This window comes from Arvicola amphibius, chromosome 12 (assembly GCF_903992535.2).
Source record: "Arvicola amphibius chromosome 12, mArvAmp1.2, whole genome shotgun sequence".
NCBI lineage: Eukaryota > Metazoa > Chordata > Mammalia > Rodentia > Cricetidae > Arvicola > Arvicola amphibius.
In genome coordinates this window covers 83,200,785-83,219,565 of record NC_052058.2, presented here as the reverse complement: position 1 = coordinate 83,219,565, position 18,781 = coordinate 83,200,785, and the positions used below count along the sequence as shown (strand labels likewise).

At 43.7% G+C, this 18,781-nt stretch overlaps 1 protein-coding gene across 5 annotated transcripts in view; it reads right to left on the bottom strand.

Annotated features, from left to right (window-relative positions):
* Positions 1–551: 551 nt before the first annotated feature.
* The window catches only part of Nr5a2 (nuclear receptor subfamily 5 group A member 2), a 121,962-nt gene continuing 103,732 nt past the window's right edge, over positions 552–18,781 (bottom strand). For all 5 annotated transcript variants that reach the window (XM_038349206.2, XM_038349205.2, XM_038349207.2 and 2 more), the window contains one exon: positions 552–3,660. In XM_038349206.2, coding sequence (XP_038205134.1) covers positions 3,413–3,660 — 248 coding nt within the window. In that variant the 3' untranslated portion in view covers positions 552–3,412. The remainder of the gene's footprint in view (positions 3,661–18,781) is intronic.

Here is an 18,781-nt window from a genome sequence, read left to right as displayed (position 1 = left end):
GCCTAGAGCTATGCCTCTAGCCCCGGTTCTGAGTTGATGCCCAATTTTCTCTATTACTTTTGCCTTTTGATGCCTAGTATCTTTGCTAAGAGAGACATTGGCAAAAGCTGTCCGAGTGCTCGAGTCTGATCTATTCAGCCTGCTCCTACTGGACAGGAGTATTCTGCCAAAGTCTTGACTTCCTTAATGAAGCCATGGATTCCAGCATTGCTAATTACAAAATCAAACACCATCTTGCTCTAGTCCTCCTCTGGCCAATGTATTGGTTTGTTGAAAGGGCTTTGAAATGAAGCTGTTCTGAGGATCTGAATTGCAAGGGCACTTAGGAAAGGTATTAGGACATTGTTTAGTAGACAAAGTTAGACTGAGAATTTTGTGCCAACATCTCCTTTCATGCTGGAAACTTTGATGCACGGATTGAACGTTCTGTGTCATTTGCAGGCATCCGGAGCCTTACACACAAAGTATTCTTGTGAAAGTCTTTGGATGCCATTCTTGGACACGTTAACTACTAGATGCTTTCATAGCCAACACAAGGACCACATAAAGGATTTTAAAAGTTACCAGTTGGGCATATCAATATTTATTGAAATACTAAAAACAAAATCCATATTGAGAAATTCCTGGCAAGAACTGACATGACCATATGTATTTCACTGATACAGAAAGCAAACGGCAATGAGAAACCGACTTCACACTCTGAACACGGCATGAACTCAAGTCCACCAAGGCATCTGCGGGAGAGCCCTAATCCAAAGATTCAGACGTTACAGACTGTCTGCAGAGACCAACGGCGGGAAACCCAGCTCAGCTGAAAACCTTCCCAGGTGAGTTCGTCTTCAGTAAGACTAACTGATAAGGCAGTTGGCTACCTTACAAACTGGCTACCAACTGACATCAGACCACTGGCCAGCTCTGAAAGGGCCTCGGATGCTGGGCAGCAGCACCTGCTTCTGCCCTCTGCATGGACGTGGCCGTTGTGGCCTTTTAACCAGTCTCAGGGTAAACTAGAGCAGCGTTTGACAACTTTAGGCTTAATGCTCAGTGGGGAGTACAATGCATTTAAACTAAGGACACATGGATTTTTTTTTCAACATTACAAACCCTCCAAATAACCATCCTTCTAGCCTCTGCCCACATAGAGATGGGCTAGAGCTCTCTCCAAAACCACTGACATCACCATTCCTTCCCCGTGCGCCTTTATCCAACCTGGTTTGTAGTTGGGAGGCGCAACCATGCTTCTATTGGATTTAATGCTTTGGATCTGAGCTCTGATTAATGATTCCATCCTTCTTTGAACCATGAAGATAACACTGAGAGTCAATGCCCAGCACAGCTAATGTGCATCCTTCATGGATATTAGAGGTGATTAACAAGTGTAATAAAATAATAATCTTTGTACACACCGAAGTAATAACTAATATCTTTGGTATACAACTTACAATGTTTGGAAAGGAAAACCAGGTATGACTCTGTTTTGATAAAATGACTTCAAAACAAGAAAAAGCTACAAGTCATGAGATTTACAATGGCTATTAAATAAACTACAGAAAGATTGTGGGAATCTGCAGACATGTAATCAAGTGGATGGTTTTTAATCATTAAGACCCTCTATACCACTGAACTATGTTCCACTAACTTGAAGACATGCTATAGTAAACACATATTTGGTTTCTTCAGTCTTGACTCTATCTTATACAAAGGGGAACCCGAGGAACAATAAATTAGCATAATTTTCTAGTTGAAACTATGATATACAATATAAATAAACTGTTCCAAAAGCCAGAAACATTTGTGAAAAAAAATTAAGAACAGGGAGATACTTTTTTTTTTTTTTACAGTTTCTACAAGTGATTGTGCTGCTGATCTCGACAAATTAAAGACGAAAGGAGAGTCCCATTCTTGATTTTAGTGTCTCACGACATAACAGTAATTACGTCCTGTGAAAAATAATTACTAACCAGAGAAATAACACTAAAGAAATGACTGCTTTTGCTTTCTTGTGGTAGCAGAGTCACCCCAACTCCCCCCAGGACCTAAAGAATGTAAACACTATATTTTGTTTGACTTTAAAGTAGTAATACTTTATTTTCAACAAGTGTTCATCCCCATCTGCACAGCTCCCCTTTGGGGCCAGGAAGTAAGGCAAGGCTTCCTTCCCTGCGGCCATTGCGTGTTAATACTGACAGCATCGGTTGGAGAGAGTTTGCCACCTCTGCCCTCCAGCATCTTTGTTCTACAGCAGACTTTGGTCTATGTCTTAGGCCAGTACCGTGCTCTTCCATTGCCCTTCACAGGAGATGTGAATGACTTCACTGTCTTTCCAGGCTGTGAGAATCACTGCTTTTGCACCCCAAGTTTAGGGGGTGCTTTACCAACCAACCTTGAGTCAGCTGCCTTTGCAGCGCAATCTACTTTCATTTGGAATCGCTTAACGTGCTTGACTTTCCGTTTCCTTAGACTATTTTGCGTCCCAGCAAAGGATGTTAGTGTTTTATTTTTTTAAGTGAACTACAAACCCTGATGACTACACAGATGGATGTGTGCTAACAAGCCTCTTGGCCAAAAACTCCTATGAAACCCAACCATGCCCAAGCTGTATTTCAGCAAAAATAGCAGAAATAAGATCTAGCTTGCTTGTTGGGAGTTTCTGCTTAAATTTTATTTCCTTTAATATTAAACGGATGCTTATATAGAAGAGGGATACTGCCTGCTTTAGTTAAATTACGAACACACGACAAAAACAACTTCAGAACATTTAAAATGGCAAGCTGACATATTTATACACTGCCCTGATTAGCTGCTGGCAGGTCTAAGACGGACATTCAGAACGCATGATTTAGTGGAGCTACTACTGGGTGTGGCTGAACGAAGTCCTTAGGATAGCTTCAGAGCTCACAGGTCGGAAGGTGTGGGGCCTTCTGGGAGGAGGGGGGTGTGGCTGCCAAGGCACAGCCCGTGTATGCTTTGAGAGTTGTGTGGCTTCACCATGGAGTAATTCTGGACACGTCCAATTAGTAACACCGACCAACTGCTGAATTTCTTAATAACAGATCAGTTTAAATATACAAGGAACGTTCTGTCCATTTCTATTGTGATGTGGTATTGGACTCTTGTCTGCGAGTTCAATCCACCCCATGACACCACCCCATGACAACGTCTTTCTTATGAATCCTCTGGGGATGGGGAGCCTTTCCATTCACAGTTTGCAGTACAAATACCCTGATAGATCATTTCTTTGCTATTAAGTATTTGATTATTAAGCTTTTTAAAATCTCAGTGTCTTTAAACCAAGTTTGTAATTAGCATTGCTTGGAGCAGTTCAGAGTATTATGTTTTCTTGTTCCTCCCTCCTCCTCCTCTTCTCCCTCCGGTCTCTGTGTTCCAAGAGCAAGCTTCTAGGGGTGGTGACTTAGGCTCTTTTGGCGTGCAGCATCTCAATGAGCAGGTTATTGTAGGGGACATCCCCATTCAGGTGCTTGTAGTAGAGGTACTCTTCAGCCTGCATGCTGATTGCCCGGATTTCTGGCAGCCGAAGAAGTAGCTGTCCGAATTTCTCTGTCTGCTGTGGGTAGTTGCAAATCGTGTAGTCCAGCAGGGCAGCATTCACCTGTTCCTGGACACTTTCCACCAGCTGGAAGTTCTCGAGATTCTTGACATCTGCATTTAAAAAAACAGACAAGATTTCAATGACATGGTTTTGTGGTTTGTTTTTTCCTTTTAGATTCCCATTTACTAAAGCAATGTTTGGTTCACGGTTGCCTTGTTCTCTTGCTGTAAAGTGTGCTTTCTACACTGCTGAGCATTCAGGAAGCCCCGCTCAGCACACTTTCTGGGCAAGGGATCGCAAGAGAACTTTGCAAGCTGGTCTGGTTGAAATTCTGCATACCTCAAATCAATTAGACACCAATGGATTTTGAGCAAGGTCAACTCTTCTCATATCTTACAAAAGGAAAGACTCGAGAATTCTTAACGTAGAGGATCATAATATATTGCCAGCAAATGAGTCCCTAGAGAAAGACCTATCTTAAACCAGTATATTACACAATTCATATAATTCTGTATTAATTTTTCTGACCCAAGGTGAAATCTGTGTCCAGGGTGTGATGTAGTTAATTCTAATAAAAAGTGACAGGGTTCTTGTTTCTGTTTGACATTTTCTAAATGATTCTGAAAGCCTTTGACTTGTCTAGCCTATGCTAATGAACCATCTGGTACACCCCAGTGACTGCCAACTGAAGATTCGCTACTGGGAACTCTCTCAAATATATATCTCAGTGACTAATGATCTTTATCAAATTAAAGCCTTGTCCTGTAGGCAGAATACAAGCCAGGATGCCTGGTGCCCTTTAACCTGAATGCAGTTTCATAAGGCTGACTCTTTTTATTTTATTTTTTCTCCTGGTCACGGGTATGAAGAAGCTGGACACAGGCAATTCATCCTGCCCAACTCTGGGTGATCATCCATTTTTAAAACATCTGCCCTGGAGGTCCTTCCACATACTGTATAAGGAAGAGACACAGCATCACATACAGATGCACACAGATGATGGACGCGGGAAAGATGGAATGCCGGCATTTCACTTCTAGAGTTTATTTATGTTCCCTGGATAACTTTTTTTTTTTTAACAAAGTGTGTATAGAAGCTGCTGGAAAAAATATACAGATGTGCATGTGTTTACTCTGTGTAAGGAACGTATGTAAACAGACACAGCCATCCTTGCCCTTTTTTTTTCTCTAATTGGAGAAAAATAAACAAGATTCTGAAGTAAACCAAATACCATGTATGAGCAAAATGAGTAAAAGGTTAAATGTGCTAGATGAAAGGTCACTGTTACCATAGTAACTCACAACCAGTATGTTAGGCACCGTTAAATTAGGCTGTGCTACGCCTGTGTTCCTCTTATCTATCTGAGTCTGCAATAAGGTCACCTTACGTGTGCCACTGCACTGTGTTCGGGAGGATCTGCGTGTTTATATTTGAACCGTGACCCTGTTCCAACTAGCAGCTTTCTCTATCACCAAGTCTCTGGGCTACATTCAGATCAGCAAGGAATTGACAAGTAGTAGATACATAACATGGAGCTGTTGACCAAATCCTAGCTCAAAGTGAGAGAGATATGGGGGGGGGGGGATAAAAATACGTGCCAGAGTGAGACAGCCAGGCACATGCTACACCGAAGCTTTGTACCATTTGTGGCACCTGGCACTTGGCACATACGGCAGTTTACAGCCAACCAAATACTTCCAACTTAAAGTGAAATATTTTTAAACTGGGTTCAAATTACTTAGAAATGTTTAGAAATATGGCTATGATCTAGAGTTATGTGTGGTTCAAAAATTACCAAGTGTAAACGATCAGAAATCCCTTCAACATGTTCTACTTCAGTAGGAAAGAGAACTCTACATGGAGCTACTTTACGGTGATTTAAAGTGAACTACGCATCAATTCACACGACGGTGAAAGATGCGCATGAGGCAGAAAGGCTAGAACCATCGGGGACCATCAGGGACCAGCAGGAGGATGGAGGAATTTGAGCACTATGAATATAAAATAGAAGATGAGAGGAGTTTTTTGGGAAAGTTGTTTTTGAAACAAGTATGAAACATTATTTGTATACCACTATTCTAAACTGAGCACTAAAAAAAAATTTCAGATTATCATTTATTGCTAACTTCTGAGAATACTGGTCCAAATTGGTACTTTCTCTGAAAAGTTCAAAACATTTCCAGCTTTCCATATAGGAGGAAAGCACATAGGTTTCACATATTTTGGCCAAATACACTCCCCCCCAAATTATCAGGGTTGTACACACATGACTAAATTATCTCCGTAAGCTACTTCAATGATTTTTAGCATTAAATATAATAAAATGTATGCTATTAATTCTCCCAAAGACTTCTGTCTCTGCAGGGGGCAAATATCCTTAAACTGTAAGATAAGAAAAGGAAAGCCAGGCATGGTGGCACACATGTGTAATCTCAGCACAGAAGCAGCAGTGGCAGGAGGCCTGAATTCCGTGCCAGCCTGGAGCACATAGCCAGAATCTGAGAGGAAGAGAAAGGGAAAACGGAGGCAATGCTGATGAACTGGCTCCCATTTGCTGGCAAGCAGTGGCTGGATCGCTGTGCTCCGTCTAATCAGCTGTCCATCTCTCTCCAGAGACTACAAGCTGCTGGGGAGAGGACCACGCATTGGTCCAGGGAGCCTCAGAAGATACACTAATTACTGTCCCTTGACATTGCTGGTGCATTTTCACGGTGAGTAACTGGAATTGTGAAATAACCTTTTCCATGATCATGTGAGCCAGTCTGCTTTCCTTTTCAACTAGAAACTAATTTTTTGGAAAAATTTAATATATACAATAGATTTTTTCTTTAAAAACTACTGCAGTAAAGTATTTTAAAGGTCATAATATTCACGAATCATCACACTGTGGTTAAGCTTGCGGTCCACATAGCAAGACTTTTGATGTATGTGCTTTCCCAATGAGAGTTTCAATTCCCCAGTTGAATTCATGCCTGCAGTCCCATGGGAACTGCAGCTCGTTCCTGGGGTCCTGTGTCTATTTAATCTCTGGGACTAACAGATAAACCTTGGTTTTCTCACCTAATCTAAACGGTCCATAGAGAAGAGCTCACAAGGACCTAAACACAAGAGATGGTAAATACCAAAATATTGGTGAAAACACCTCCTCCCAGGAAACCTGGAATTTTCTGATATGGTTTGTGTATATTTCCTCTTTAGGAAGGGTTCAAAAACTTGAGTGCACCCCTCCAATAGCCATTGAATTAAAACGTAAGTTCATCTCCTTTCATGAACATTTAAAAGTGCAATCGATTTAAATCGGCAAGTGCTGAGATGGGCAGTTCAATGCCCTCAGTATCCAGTTGTGACACATCTGGATTCCAGCAGCCCCAGCTGGAGGAAGAGTGACGCCCGCCAGAACTCCCACCAGCTCTGGGGCGTTTCACACCTGATCTCAGACAGCTTGCGTTTGGCACTCTGCACTCCTTGGAATTTCCCTAACCTTCATTCTCAGACAATCTAAAGGGCACTAGTTGTTGATTAGATTCAGTGTTGGAGACTGTATGCAGACGGGTGGAGGCACCCCAACCCTTTCTTACAGCCTTTAACATGTGATGACTGGCCGGAGCATTCGGAGATTCCCTCAAGTATCCATCGCTTCTCTATTCTACTTTATGCACTCAGGGACTAATTACCAACTTTTCCTATGAAGCACATTATGATAAGCCCACAGTGGGGTGCTCAGGTTTTCTTTCCCATCCTTATTGAGAAGTAAACCCTTAGGCCTTCTTGAATATATTACTACGCTGACTTCTCTGTCATCTGCAGGATTCGGCTCTCTCTGAAGATGAACCTTGGCCTCCCTGGTCACTGTCACGGGAGAGCCAGCAACCTTGCTGTTGCACACACTTTCAGAGATGGGCCTTTTGCTGAGCAAGGGGCCTGGTGGGGACCAGGACTAAGAGTCTTTTCCTGAGACACAGTCTTTTATAAAACAGAACCGAGGGAGAGACGGACTGTTTTTCCTTGAAGCTTTTGGAGGGAATGACGGGATATAAATATATAGGCACTGTCACGTGGTTTGCCTGCAGAAGGCCTTTTCCTTTGATACGGAGAAAAGAACTTTCTATGGGGGAGGTTTAAAAGTATTTTAAGGGGATATATTTGAATAATTGTAAGTTTTGGAAGTTGGAGAGAAAGCTAATTCTTGAATTAACAAAATTTACTCAAGGAAAGAAGGGTTGGGGTGATGGCCAGAAATACAAAGGCAGACTAGATCCAGCAGAGAGGCTGGGCTGGTGGTCTAGATCCAGCAGAGAGGCTGGGCTGGTGGTCTAGATCCAGCAGAGAGGCTGGGCTGGTGGTCTAGATCCAGCAGAGAGGCTGGGCTGGTGGTCTAGAGTCTTGACGGGGACATGGAGCTGAGAGTGCAGGTGTCAGTGCGAAGGCTCAGAAAGGCTGTGAGGGCTCTGCTGAGCGACCACTTACCAAGAATTATTTATGAGTAGATGAGATACACACGATCTCATCAAAGCCAGACTTGGGAGATATTCAGTGGGGTTTCCAAGATGTCAGGAAGACCCAGAGAATAACAGGCAGGTTAACACTTATCAGGCACTAATCAGTGTGCCTAGTTATTTCCTTAAAAAATAAATCTCTCACTGAAGAAGCAATTAGGAAAAAAAAAAGCCGGGCAGTGGTGGCGCATACCTTTAATCCCAGCACTTGGGAGGGAGAGGCAGGCGGATCTCTGTGAGTTCGAGGCCAGCCTGGTCTACAAGAGCTAGTTCTGGGACAGGCTCCAAAGCTACAGAGAAACCCTGTCTTGAAAAACCCAATAAATAACTAAATAAAAATCTCATGGAGAAGATATTCATATTCCCACTGATATGTGGGTATATGTGATGTGGAGAGGGCCACGGGCCAAAACTCCATGCTCAAAGGTCAGAAGACAACTTTGTAGAGTTGGTTCTTTCCTTCCACTTCTATATTGGTTCTGTGGATCGAATTCCTACCGCCGGGCAAGTGTCTTGACCTGCTAAGCCATCTTACCAGTCAATATTTTCATTTTTCAAGAGAAAATGCTCAAGGTTTAGTGGTCCAGTGAGGAAAGCAGATCCCCCATTTATGAGCAGGTATGGCTCACCCCATCATATGGACCCTCGAGTCCATACCACAGGACTACCCTTCATCGGGGCCTACCCCACCCTTTCCATCTGGGCTGTGAGGGTGCCAAGAAGTCCCTGTGTCCTTGACTTTTTCACATGCGGGTTTCAGGAAAAAAAAATGTCTCAAAGACCAAGGAAGTTTTTAAGACCATTTGATCCCATGGTCCAATTTGAGTTCAACAAAACCCAATGACAATGGTGGTGTAATGTCATCTTCATAACCGGCCCCAGGAACAAGCACTCAACTCCTCAGAGCCAGCTTGCTCACGTGCAAAACATGGAGTAACTTCCCTGTTTTCAAAGATCACTTCCACAGTTAAACAGTCCTTCCTAAGTGAGCATTGCTTTCCTATTCAAATGACATGTGGAGATTGTGTTTGCTTCCAGCAGGTGGCTATGGTCTTTCTCACCATCAGTAAACCTGATCATTTTTCCTACGGCTTACTTTCCATAAAAAAAAAAAAAAAAAAAACCTCTAATGGTTCATTTTCCAAAATTACTCAAGGAGTACTTGAGGCTTCATTCCCTCAATAAAAAAAGATCACACGGGACGAAAGAGATGATTCAGAAGTTAAGAGCACTGGCTGCTGCTCTTCCAGGGGTCCTGAGTTGAATTCCCAGCAACCATATGGCCCCTCACAACTGTATCTCGGGATCTGATGGCTTTTGTTGTTGTGCAGGCAAACATGCAGGCAAAGAACCCATATGCACAAAATACAGAAATAAATCTTAGTTTTCAGGTAACCACTTTCGTTCCCCTGTCCCTTTAGATCTGAGTTTCAGTGGCCAAACACACATGGTGTTTTACATTGTATGTGACATGCTAGGACACAGAGCTCAAGAAGCACTGGCGCATGGAGAATGTCACCTGCAAGCATGTTTTCCCTCTGTCTGTTTTACAGAAAAAAAATTATAGCAACGTTGGTGAGGTGCCTCAGAGGGTAAAGGGCCTGTTGCATGTGTTGGCTTGAATGAGAAGCCTCTCTCACAGGCTCAGGGATGTGAATCTTTCCTTGGCTCCCAGTTGGTGGTACTGTTTGGGGAAGTAGAGGCAAGGCGCAGCTTTGCTGGAGGAAGAATATCACTGGGGTGGGCTTTGAGAGTTTATAAAATCAACCCATTCTAGTTCACTTTTTCTGCTTTCAACATTTGGGGTTGGAACGTGACCTCTCTGTTTCCTGCTCGTGCTGCCACGCCTCCCTATGATGATATATCCCCCATATGCCCAAAGAAACCCTTTCTTCCCAAGTCTATTTGGGTCATGGTGTTTATTTCAGCATCAAAAAGTAACTAGTATACTTTGGAAAGCCTGACAGCCTGAGTATTAGACCTGAAACGGACACACACTGACGGCACAAGGCTGTCCTCTGATCATCTCCCAGGCCCTACATATACACGTGGCACACACAAACACACAACAACAATAAACTTTCAAATAAAAGAAGCACCCCATTTCCAAGAGGCAGCTGTGCTCCACTGGGAAGGGGGGCTCCTGACTGACCATGTGTCTTCATTTCTAGTCTTGGGACTGTCTCTGGAGACATGGGCATGTCACTAGGCAGGACCAAAGGTTCTGCATTTGTGAACACTGAAATTTGAACTTAAAGATCGTCATGGTCACCCACACCCCTAATATTCTGCTTGATAACGAAGGTCAGACTTGAAGAGCAGACACCGACTTCTTGTTTTTAACAACTCAGTAGATCCACATTAGGCCACAGCTCATCACTTATTTGTACCTAATATCTGAATATTACTTCAAATTTCTATAATCAATTTTGGTCCAAAGTATGAATTATTAATTTCAGACACTAGTATATAGTTGTAATCTGACATGATGTACCAGCAAAAATGGGAACCAAACTAATCTGCATTGAAGACACCTTCTTTTGAGGAAAGAAGGTAGCTTTTCTGGGGATACATTTCGAACTGGCACAAGTTTCTGAACTAGCTCCCTTGTGCTACAACAGGCCAGGCTTCTCCTCTGTTGAGCAGTGTCCAGAACTCTGAGTCTACCATACCATATAGTTATGAACCCCAAGAGTTCATCTGCCCCAGCCAGCGACCCACATTTCTTGCCTTGTTTTGTCTCTACACACAGCTTGCATCTGCCTCAGGACTTTATATCCCTGGTCCTCTCAGCCAGATGACCCTCGCTCTCGCATGCAAGAGTGGCTTCCTCAGTTCTTTTGCTGAAGTCATCTCCTCAAAAGTAGACTTTTGAAAGCAATCTTTACAAAGCTTTGCATTCTTTAAAACACCCTGTTTCCTCATTCCCCCCCTTTAAATTATAGCAAAGTAAATTTTATTCAACCGTTCGTTATTCATAGCAGCCAAAAGGTAGAGGTACCACTCCGGTGTGGGATGCTGGGGATGGGGGAAGCAAGGGACAGGAAAAAAGAAGTCTGCACTTGTCTCAATTTTGCTATGAACCCAAAACTTCTCAAAAAAAGAAAAGTACCCCAAACCTCATAGATAAAGAAAATAACAACTGCATAAAGTTTAACATATACAGAGAAAATTAAGATAAATTCTATGTATACTTTGCCTTAACTAAAACTTCGTTGGGCTGAGGAGATGAACCAGTGGTTGAAGCACTTGCCCAATAAGCATTGAGGACCAGAGTCTGAACCCCTCAAACCTATATAAATGCTGGGTGGGAGGCCAGCACTTGGGAGGCTGAGGCAAGTAGATATCTGTGACTTTGGGGCCATCCTGGTCTATATGGTGAGTACTGGGACAGCCAGGGATTTGTACAGAGAGCTTATCTCAACAAACAAAACAAACAAAGGGGAAAACAACAACAACAAAAAGCAGAGAGGGAATGGCACCCGACTTATACATGCAACCTCCTAAGACAAAGACAGGGCGTTCCCAGAGCAAGCTGGGAAGCAAGACTGGCCTTATGGGTGTGGGGTTGACTGAGACCTGCTTCAATGAATGAGGCAGAGGAATTTCCAACACTGACTCTGAACCTCCACATGTATAAATGTGCACAGCACTTGCATGCGCGTGCACACTCACACATAAGACACACCAAGGATGTGTGTGTGAGAGAGAAATGGGAAAAGAAAAAGATGTGGCTGGGACTAGGGCTATGATAGAGTTTGCATCGCATGTATGTGGCCCTGCTTCCATCTCCAGCACTGTGGAAAGTAAGAGCAATTGAATGCAGTGCATAAGCTCTAATAAGCACAGCTCACTGCTTGTGTGAGATGCAGTCCTTGGGTGGTCTATGTGTTCTTACCATCAACTTCACTGAGGACAGAAAGACAGAGGGACAGTCTTTTAATTAAAAAAAAATGAGTACCTAAAGTCAAGGGCATTCTTTAGGTTTTTTTAAAAGTTGTCTTTCTCACCTTCTAGAAAGGCAGTAAAGGAAAGGACATGGTCTTTGCTGTTGGATCCCTAGCACCAGGCAGATGAGAACAGTAACAGCTTCCTGAATATTCCAAACTAGCATCTCTTCCCACACCCCCTCTTTTTTTCAAAATTTGACATGCTTCCCTTCTTCCACACTGAATTCACAACAGCCTTTGGTTTTGCATAGAATTATTTCATAACAGCAAGCAACAGAGACCCCAATTCCATTATGTATTGTGCTGTCCGGGGAAACAGAGTCAATTGGGAGTCTTGCCAGGTGCCGTGTCTGACGTGCCTGTGTCTCTCACATCCTTTGGACCCTTCCACCCATGTGGGATATCCTTCTCTACTGTGGCTCAGCATCTTCACAAGCTCTGCCAATGCTCATGCTTGAGGCTGCCAAATAAATCTGGCTTTAGGCATAACTATGCCCTCTCTACCCAGATGGCTGGGGAGCCTTTACGTTCACAATGTTTACAACTCGGCCCAATCGCCAGTGTTCTACACCTGAACTTCTCCTGTCTTTCCCGGACCAGAATCCATCCAATTATAGATGTCTGACTAGACCACAAGCCTCAGACGGAGACACACTCACAGTTCCTCTCTGCCAGTCACCACACCACCAAGCCCGTTTGGATCTGCTTCCTAATTACGTCTCAACTCCATCTTCTACTCTGTCACCCTATAACTTGCCTTTATTGCTTCAGCAGCCTCTTTAACTGTTCTCAATTCTTCCAGTGCTGCCTGCCTCCAATCCATTTTCTTCAGGGCAGTCAGAAGGATGACTTTAAATGGGAATCTGATTGTGCGCTTGAAATTCTCCAATGGCTTGCTGCTGCCCTTGGGCTAAAGATTAAAGACATTCATCTGGCATTTACTTTCCAGCCTGATTTCACCCCTGTTACCAACTGTTCTTAGATGGGCCTGAGCCTGGACCTGTGCTGGCCCCTCTAACTGCGATTTCCTTTCCTTCACCTTCATTCTGCTAACTGGTCTTGATCCCCGGGATCGGGGCATACACCATTCTCTATGAATGACTCGGTGACACATTCCATTTCCCCATCAGGGCACTCAGTGTTCCGAGGCCACGTGTCTGTTAGTGGCAGGACAGCAACGTGCTCAGCTCCAGCCTAGGAGGATGTCTTGGCCTTTGTCAAGTTAAACAATGTGTTTGCATACTTATTACATACACACAGACCGTGCTTGTGTCTGGAGATCCTTCCAGACACTCTGGTTTATCTGTCTCTCTCTCTGAGGCAGCTTCTGTCTCCCTTCTCTCCACTTCTCCCTCTCCTCCCTCCCTGTCCCTCTCCCTCCCCCCCCCTCTCATATCTTCTCCCCTTCTCCCTTTTCCTATCCATAACCCACTAAATAAATATCCAACCTCACTCTGCATGGTGTGCCTATCTGTCTGTCTCTCACCCACAGCGTGGCTCCCTGCCTGTCTCTCCTCGTGAGACTGGCTGCACCCACCACCTGGTTCCCTGCATGGGACTCGCTGCCCCTCATGGCCCACTGCAGTCACTTGGAGAACTGCACCACCCCTGCCTGGGACTGGCTGCTCTAGGGATCCGCTGCCTGCCGCCACTACGGGGACCTGCAGCGTGGTCTCGGGACCTGGTGCAGCTACTCAGGGATCTGCATCATTTTACTTAATCCACTACAATACAAACCCTAGCCACATCTCCCTTCCCACAGCCATATTCTGAAGCGGTTTTGAGCCACATTTGCATTTGATTTCCATTCAGGAACTTCGGTGGTTTTTTGCCAAGTTTTCTTATTTTCTTAGAATAAGATATGAGGCTCGGTTTGTTCAGGTGGCAAGTCAAGACTATGAATAAACCAACGTTATCATATGAAAGAGAATTAAACAGGCAGATCCAAGTGGGGATATATTAAGCCAAATTTAAGCTCCAGTTGCGGAGTTTAGCCTGTACTAGATGTCTGGTTCGCCTCGGGATAAATTCAGCTTTCCAGCTAATCGAATGAGGAAAACTGCCTCAGGTATGATAAAATTTACAAGAGACTGCAGCTGAACAGTTCTTGTTAAAAATATTAGCTTAAAGGCATTCTTATCGTCTTTGGGATGAAGACAGTATTTGCATTTAATTATCTGACTTCAAACTTTTATGAACTTGGATCAAATATTAGCTCAGCCAATTAAAATATTATTTTGGGTACGTGTGCCTATCAGTCCAATTCCGGTTCGCTTTGCTTAGCTCTGGTAGTACTTTGCGAGTAGTATTACCTTACAGAAAGGTTATAGCTAAGAAGAAAAAAAGGTAACATTTGAGCACATAATATGGACCAGGCATGTTGGAGGTTATATGTATTCTCAAGGTACTACATTGAGAATAAATAGTTTGTTTGAACATTTCTCTATATTGTAACAAGTCTAGAAAAGACAAGAGTCTTCTAGATAATTCTACCCGCACAATCAATACTCCTTCATAATTCAGAGTTTTATAGAAATCTTTTTTTGAAATACAAGTCCATCCACAAGATACCCTGCGGTTTAGACTGCCAGGAGCTGTTTGCTGTTTCTGGGCTCTGCTACCTACACAAGGCTGCTCAGAGCCTGTTCTGCAGCCAGTTGCTCTCAGGAGAGCAAGGGAGACCATTTCAGCAAGAAAATAGGCACAGATGGAAAGGCAGGAAGAAGCCACTGGAAAAGGAGGAAGGCTTCCAGTGAGACCAAAGAGTACCACAATACTTGCTTTAAAATCTTTCCAAAATGGTGATGACGAATGAAGGCATTCATTATTATACAAAATAACCGAGTTGTGTGAAGCTCATATCATTACCAGGACCTGATTGCCAGGAGCTGCCTGTGCACAAAGGTCAGAGGGCAGGGAGACAGCCGGAGACAGAAGCAGCCTCCCCTGGCCTGTGTGCCTGCCCAGCAACAGACCCCAGGGTGATGCAGTCCTGTGGCCACATCTCGACAGTGGTTTGTCTTCCAAGGTATCATGTGGGGGGGGGGGGTATGGTTGGCTCCGAGAGTGGGAGAACCACATTCTCATTCCTTTCTTTCATTCTGGTAGAAATGGGAACCCTAGTGTATAATAATACACTTGCTATTAAAAAGAATAAATACTTATTGCTTCAGAACAGTGGTTTCTCAATCGTCCTAATGCTGCAACCCTTTAATACAGTTCACGTTGTGGTGACCCCAGACCATAAATTATTTCATTACTAATTCATAACTGTAATTTTGCCATGGTTATAAATTATAATATCTGATGTGCATGATATCTGATATCTGACCCCCAAAGGGGCCATGACTCACAGGCTGATAACCCTTGCTTTAGAATAAAAATGTCAACAAAAGGAGTTTGTGGTGGTGTCTGCCTTTAATCCTAGCAGGGCCATTCAAACATGAGCTCCAAATAAAAAACAAAACAAGACAACACAAAACAACAAGGTGGGGTGGGTGTGGTGGTGTACACCTTTAATCCTGGCACTGGGGTCTGAGTTCAAGTTCAGGTTTGAAGGTTAGCCTGGTCTGAGTCACAGGGTGAGAGCCTGCCTCAAAACTTCCCCCCCACCCAAAAAAAAAAAAAAAAAACTAAGTCCCTGCAACAAGAAAAGAAAGCTCAAACATCTATGGCACTTGGCGACTGGTCACCAGTGAAGAGTGAGCAGTCCGAACCTCATACTTGAGATGCTAGATCTGATGTTTGCTTTCTGGTCTGGGTTCTGAAGAGAAATAAACTCATCTTCAACAGCACAAGCGGAACATCAGGGAATCAAGCATCCCACTGTGTCTGCTTTTGCATCAGCATTTTATAAAATACTGGCTTTCTGTGAATAAAAATCAGTTTTTCACGTTATTGCCAGGGCCTTCCCATCTATGGTCTATTCCATGAGCAGCTGAAAAGCATTTGTTTTGCCTGTGTGTACATCTGAGCACCATGTGCATTTCAGTGCTCAGAGGCCAGAAGAGGGTATCTGAAAACCTGAAACTGGAATTATACATTATAGTCGCCATTTGGGTGTGGGGGACCAAACCATGGTCCTCTTGGAAGAGCAACCATTGCCCTTCACCACTAAGTCATCTCTCCGTGCCCTCTGCTCCCTTTAAAGTATGTTACTATAATTACTTCACATTTACATAGCTCTAGCACCCATTACTCAGAGAAAGCACTGGCTTGAAGTTACTGAAATGACCTACCTTTCTTTTCCTTCCTTCCTTCCTTCCTCCCTCCCTCCCTCCCTCCCTCCCTCCCTCCCTCCCTCCCTCCCTCCCTCCCTCATCTTTCCTTGTTTTTCAAGACAGGCTTTCTCTGTAGCTTTGGAGCCTGTCCTGGAACTAGTTCTTATAGACCAGGTTGGCCTCAAACTCAGAGATCTGCCTGCCTCTGCCTCTTGAGTGCTGGGATTAAAGGCTGTGCCCTTTAATCAAGACTGCCCAGCTTGAAATGGCATTTCTTCATTACACAAACATCTAGCTGTTGGTTGCCATGTTGAAAAACTCCGCAGTAGTGAGGCTTCTACTTGGGATGCTCTATTCCCATTTCCTCTAAAGAGAAGACAATATACAATCCATACAACTCTGCATGTGGGGGCCTGTGAGAACTCTTATCGCACACGCAGACCTAAGCATCCAGGGCTTCATTAGACTGAAGCTCAAATAAAGCCACCTTTTAAGAGTTAGACGCATGTGTTGCCTGTTATTACATCATTTCCCCTAGCTTATTAAAATTCTGCTCAGTGAGACAGAGGTTGAAAAGAAGGGAAAAATTATTCAGAAAACCAATACGTAGCTTGAATAATTTGGCTTGAAAAAAATAAGAGAGAGGGTCTTCAGGGTGGGGCGCTAAAAGAACAACTGGTTACCTAACAAGATCGTTAGGGCCAAATACTTATCTAGGTTTTGGACATAACTTAATTCATTCAATTGCTCATGGATTTGTCTTTCTCTGTGAAAGACAGAAAATCTGTATCACCAATCTGTTTCGTATTTGTGTAATCATGTGGCAGGGATCTACCAGAGAGATTAGTCCAGGGGCCTGTCTTCTGCTGAGGAAGATTTTAAGAGCATAAACTGTAGATTTTGCTAAGACAGCAATCATAATGAAATTTAAATCTGAATATCTGATTATTCTGGTTTAAGAAACTACCTTTCCATCTCAGTTTCCTCGCCTTCAAGATGAACTTAAAAAAATAAAAGAAAAAGAAAAACCAAAATAGTAATGACTACAGTACCTGGCTCAAAAGAACAGCATTAGCCATTTCCTCTCCCTGAACAACTGTCCCTGTTAGGCGACCCAGTCCTTGTCTTGGTAGCTCATGTAAGACTTTTTACCCACCCACCAGCTTCCAGACACCAGCCCTAAGAAAGAGGAGCTCTTCTGACCTTTCCATTGTCCTTCTCTGAGGGGAGTGCACAGGTCCCCAGATGCTCGCTCAGCTTAGGCTACCATTGTGGAACCCTGACTGCCTCATGGGATCTTATGCTTAAGGATAAGACAAACCAAATATTCTTCCCATGAGCCTCCTAGGGAATCAACAATTATAACCATGCCAGAGTCAGGGTAGCCTCCACCAACTCAATTTTCCCGCTGTAACTGAAAGATGAGTTCTTCTCTCCTTCAATGTAGAAGATTTGAAAGACTACGTAAAATCTGATGTTGCGATTATCTATAGATTGAAGACTAACAGAAAATTGAAGATAGCTTTGTTAGGTCCAAGACAGTGAACTTCATCACAAGGAGCAAGCTGTAGGCCATCCTGGTCAAAGGCAGGGCTAACTGCAGAAGAATGTACTTCTCTGCAATCCAATTTCAAGAGAAGACTGATGTGTGACTATTTGCCGGTGAAGGAAGTATCTGTTTACTTTTCTGAACACTTGTCTAACACAAATTCCCAATCACCTAACTCATAGGAAACCAAGAATTCAGTCTACTCCAGGCCTAGCCTGAGCACAAAGCCCTGCTGGAGAGAGAGTGTGCCCATTCGGAGGACTTACAGATCACCTAGCAGGGGCGTCTAAACAGTGTTAGTTTGTGATGAAAGGTTTGGCGCTTAGGATCCATGATGTATTAACTAATACTAATTCAGCGATGCGTATTTAAATACCTGTGTTGATATTATCTGATTTCATGCTTAAGATTCAATGGTGTTGATCTCTTCTAACACTGGTTAATAACCAAGCTCCCACTACCGTCTAAACTCCACCCTCTATGCCCCCATCTCTACCTTGCCCTTTGTCTCTTAAAGACTAAGTTTTTTGATGGGCATGGAGATGAGGTGCACTTCCTACCACCGAAACCCTGCCCCATCTTGGTACCAGAGTTGCATCCACAGCTGTTGCTGAACCCCGGTGTACAACCCTCTGGGGGTGGCGGTCCCTGGTGTTGGAGTCGCAGACAGTGGTGAGCTGCTGAGATGTACAGACCTACTGAGACAGCAAAATGAAGCATCTTTTTAACACCTCTGAAAGAGGCAGAGAAGCACACACTTCGGTAGTAGTCACCACACCGAACACTGTGTTATAAATACACTGTTTTGTAATCATCTGCCTTTTCTGGTCATTAACAAGAAACTCGCAAATGCTTGGTTGAAACTTCCAGTAGGCCCCTATAGGTGAGATTATCTATCTACCTTCATGCCGTGGGCACCTGGGGGACATCAGTGAGAAGTGAGCCTTTCTCTTTGTTCCGTGGCCGTGAGTGAGGGCTGCCGAATCCACCCAGCTAACTGGTCACTTCTCAGACTG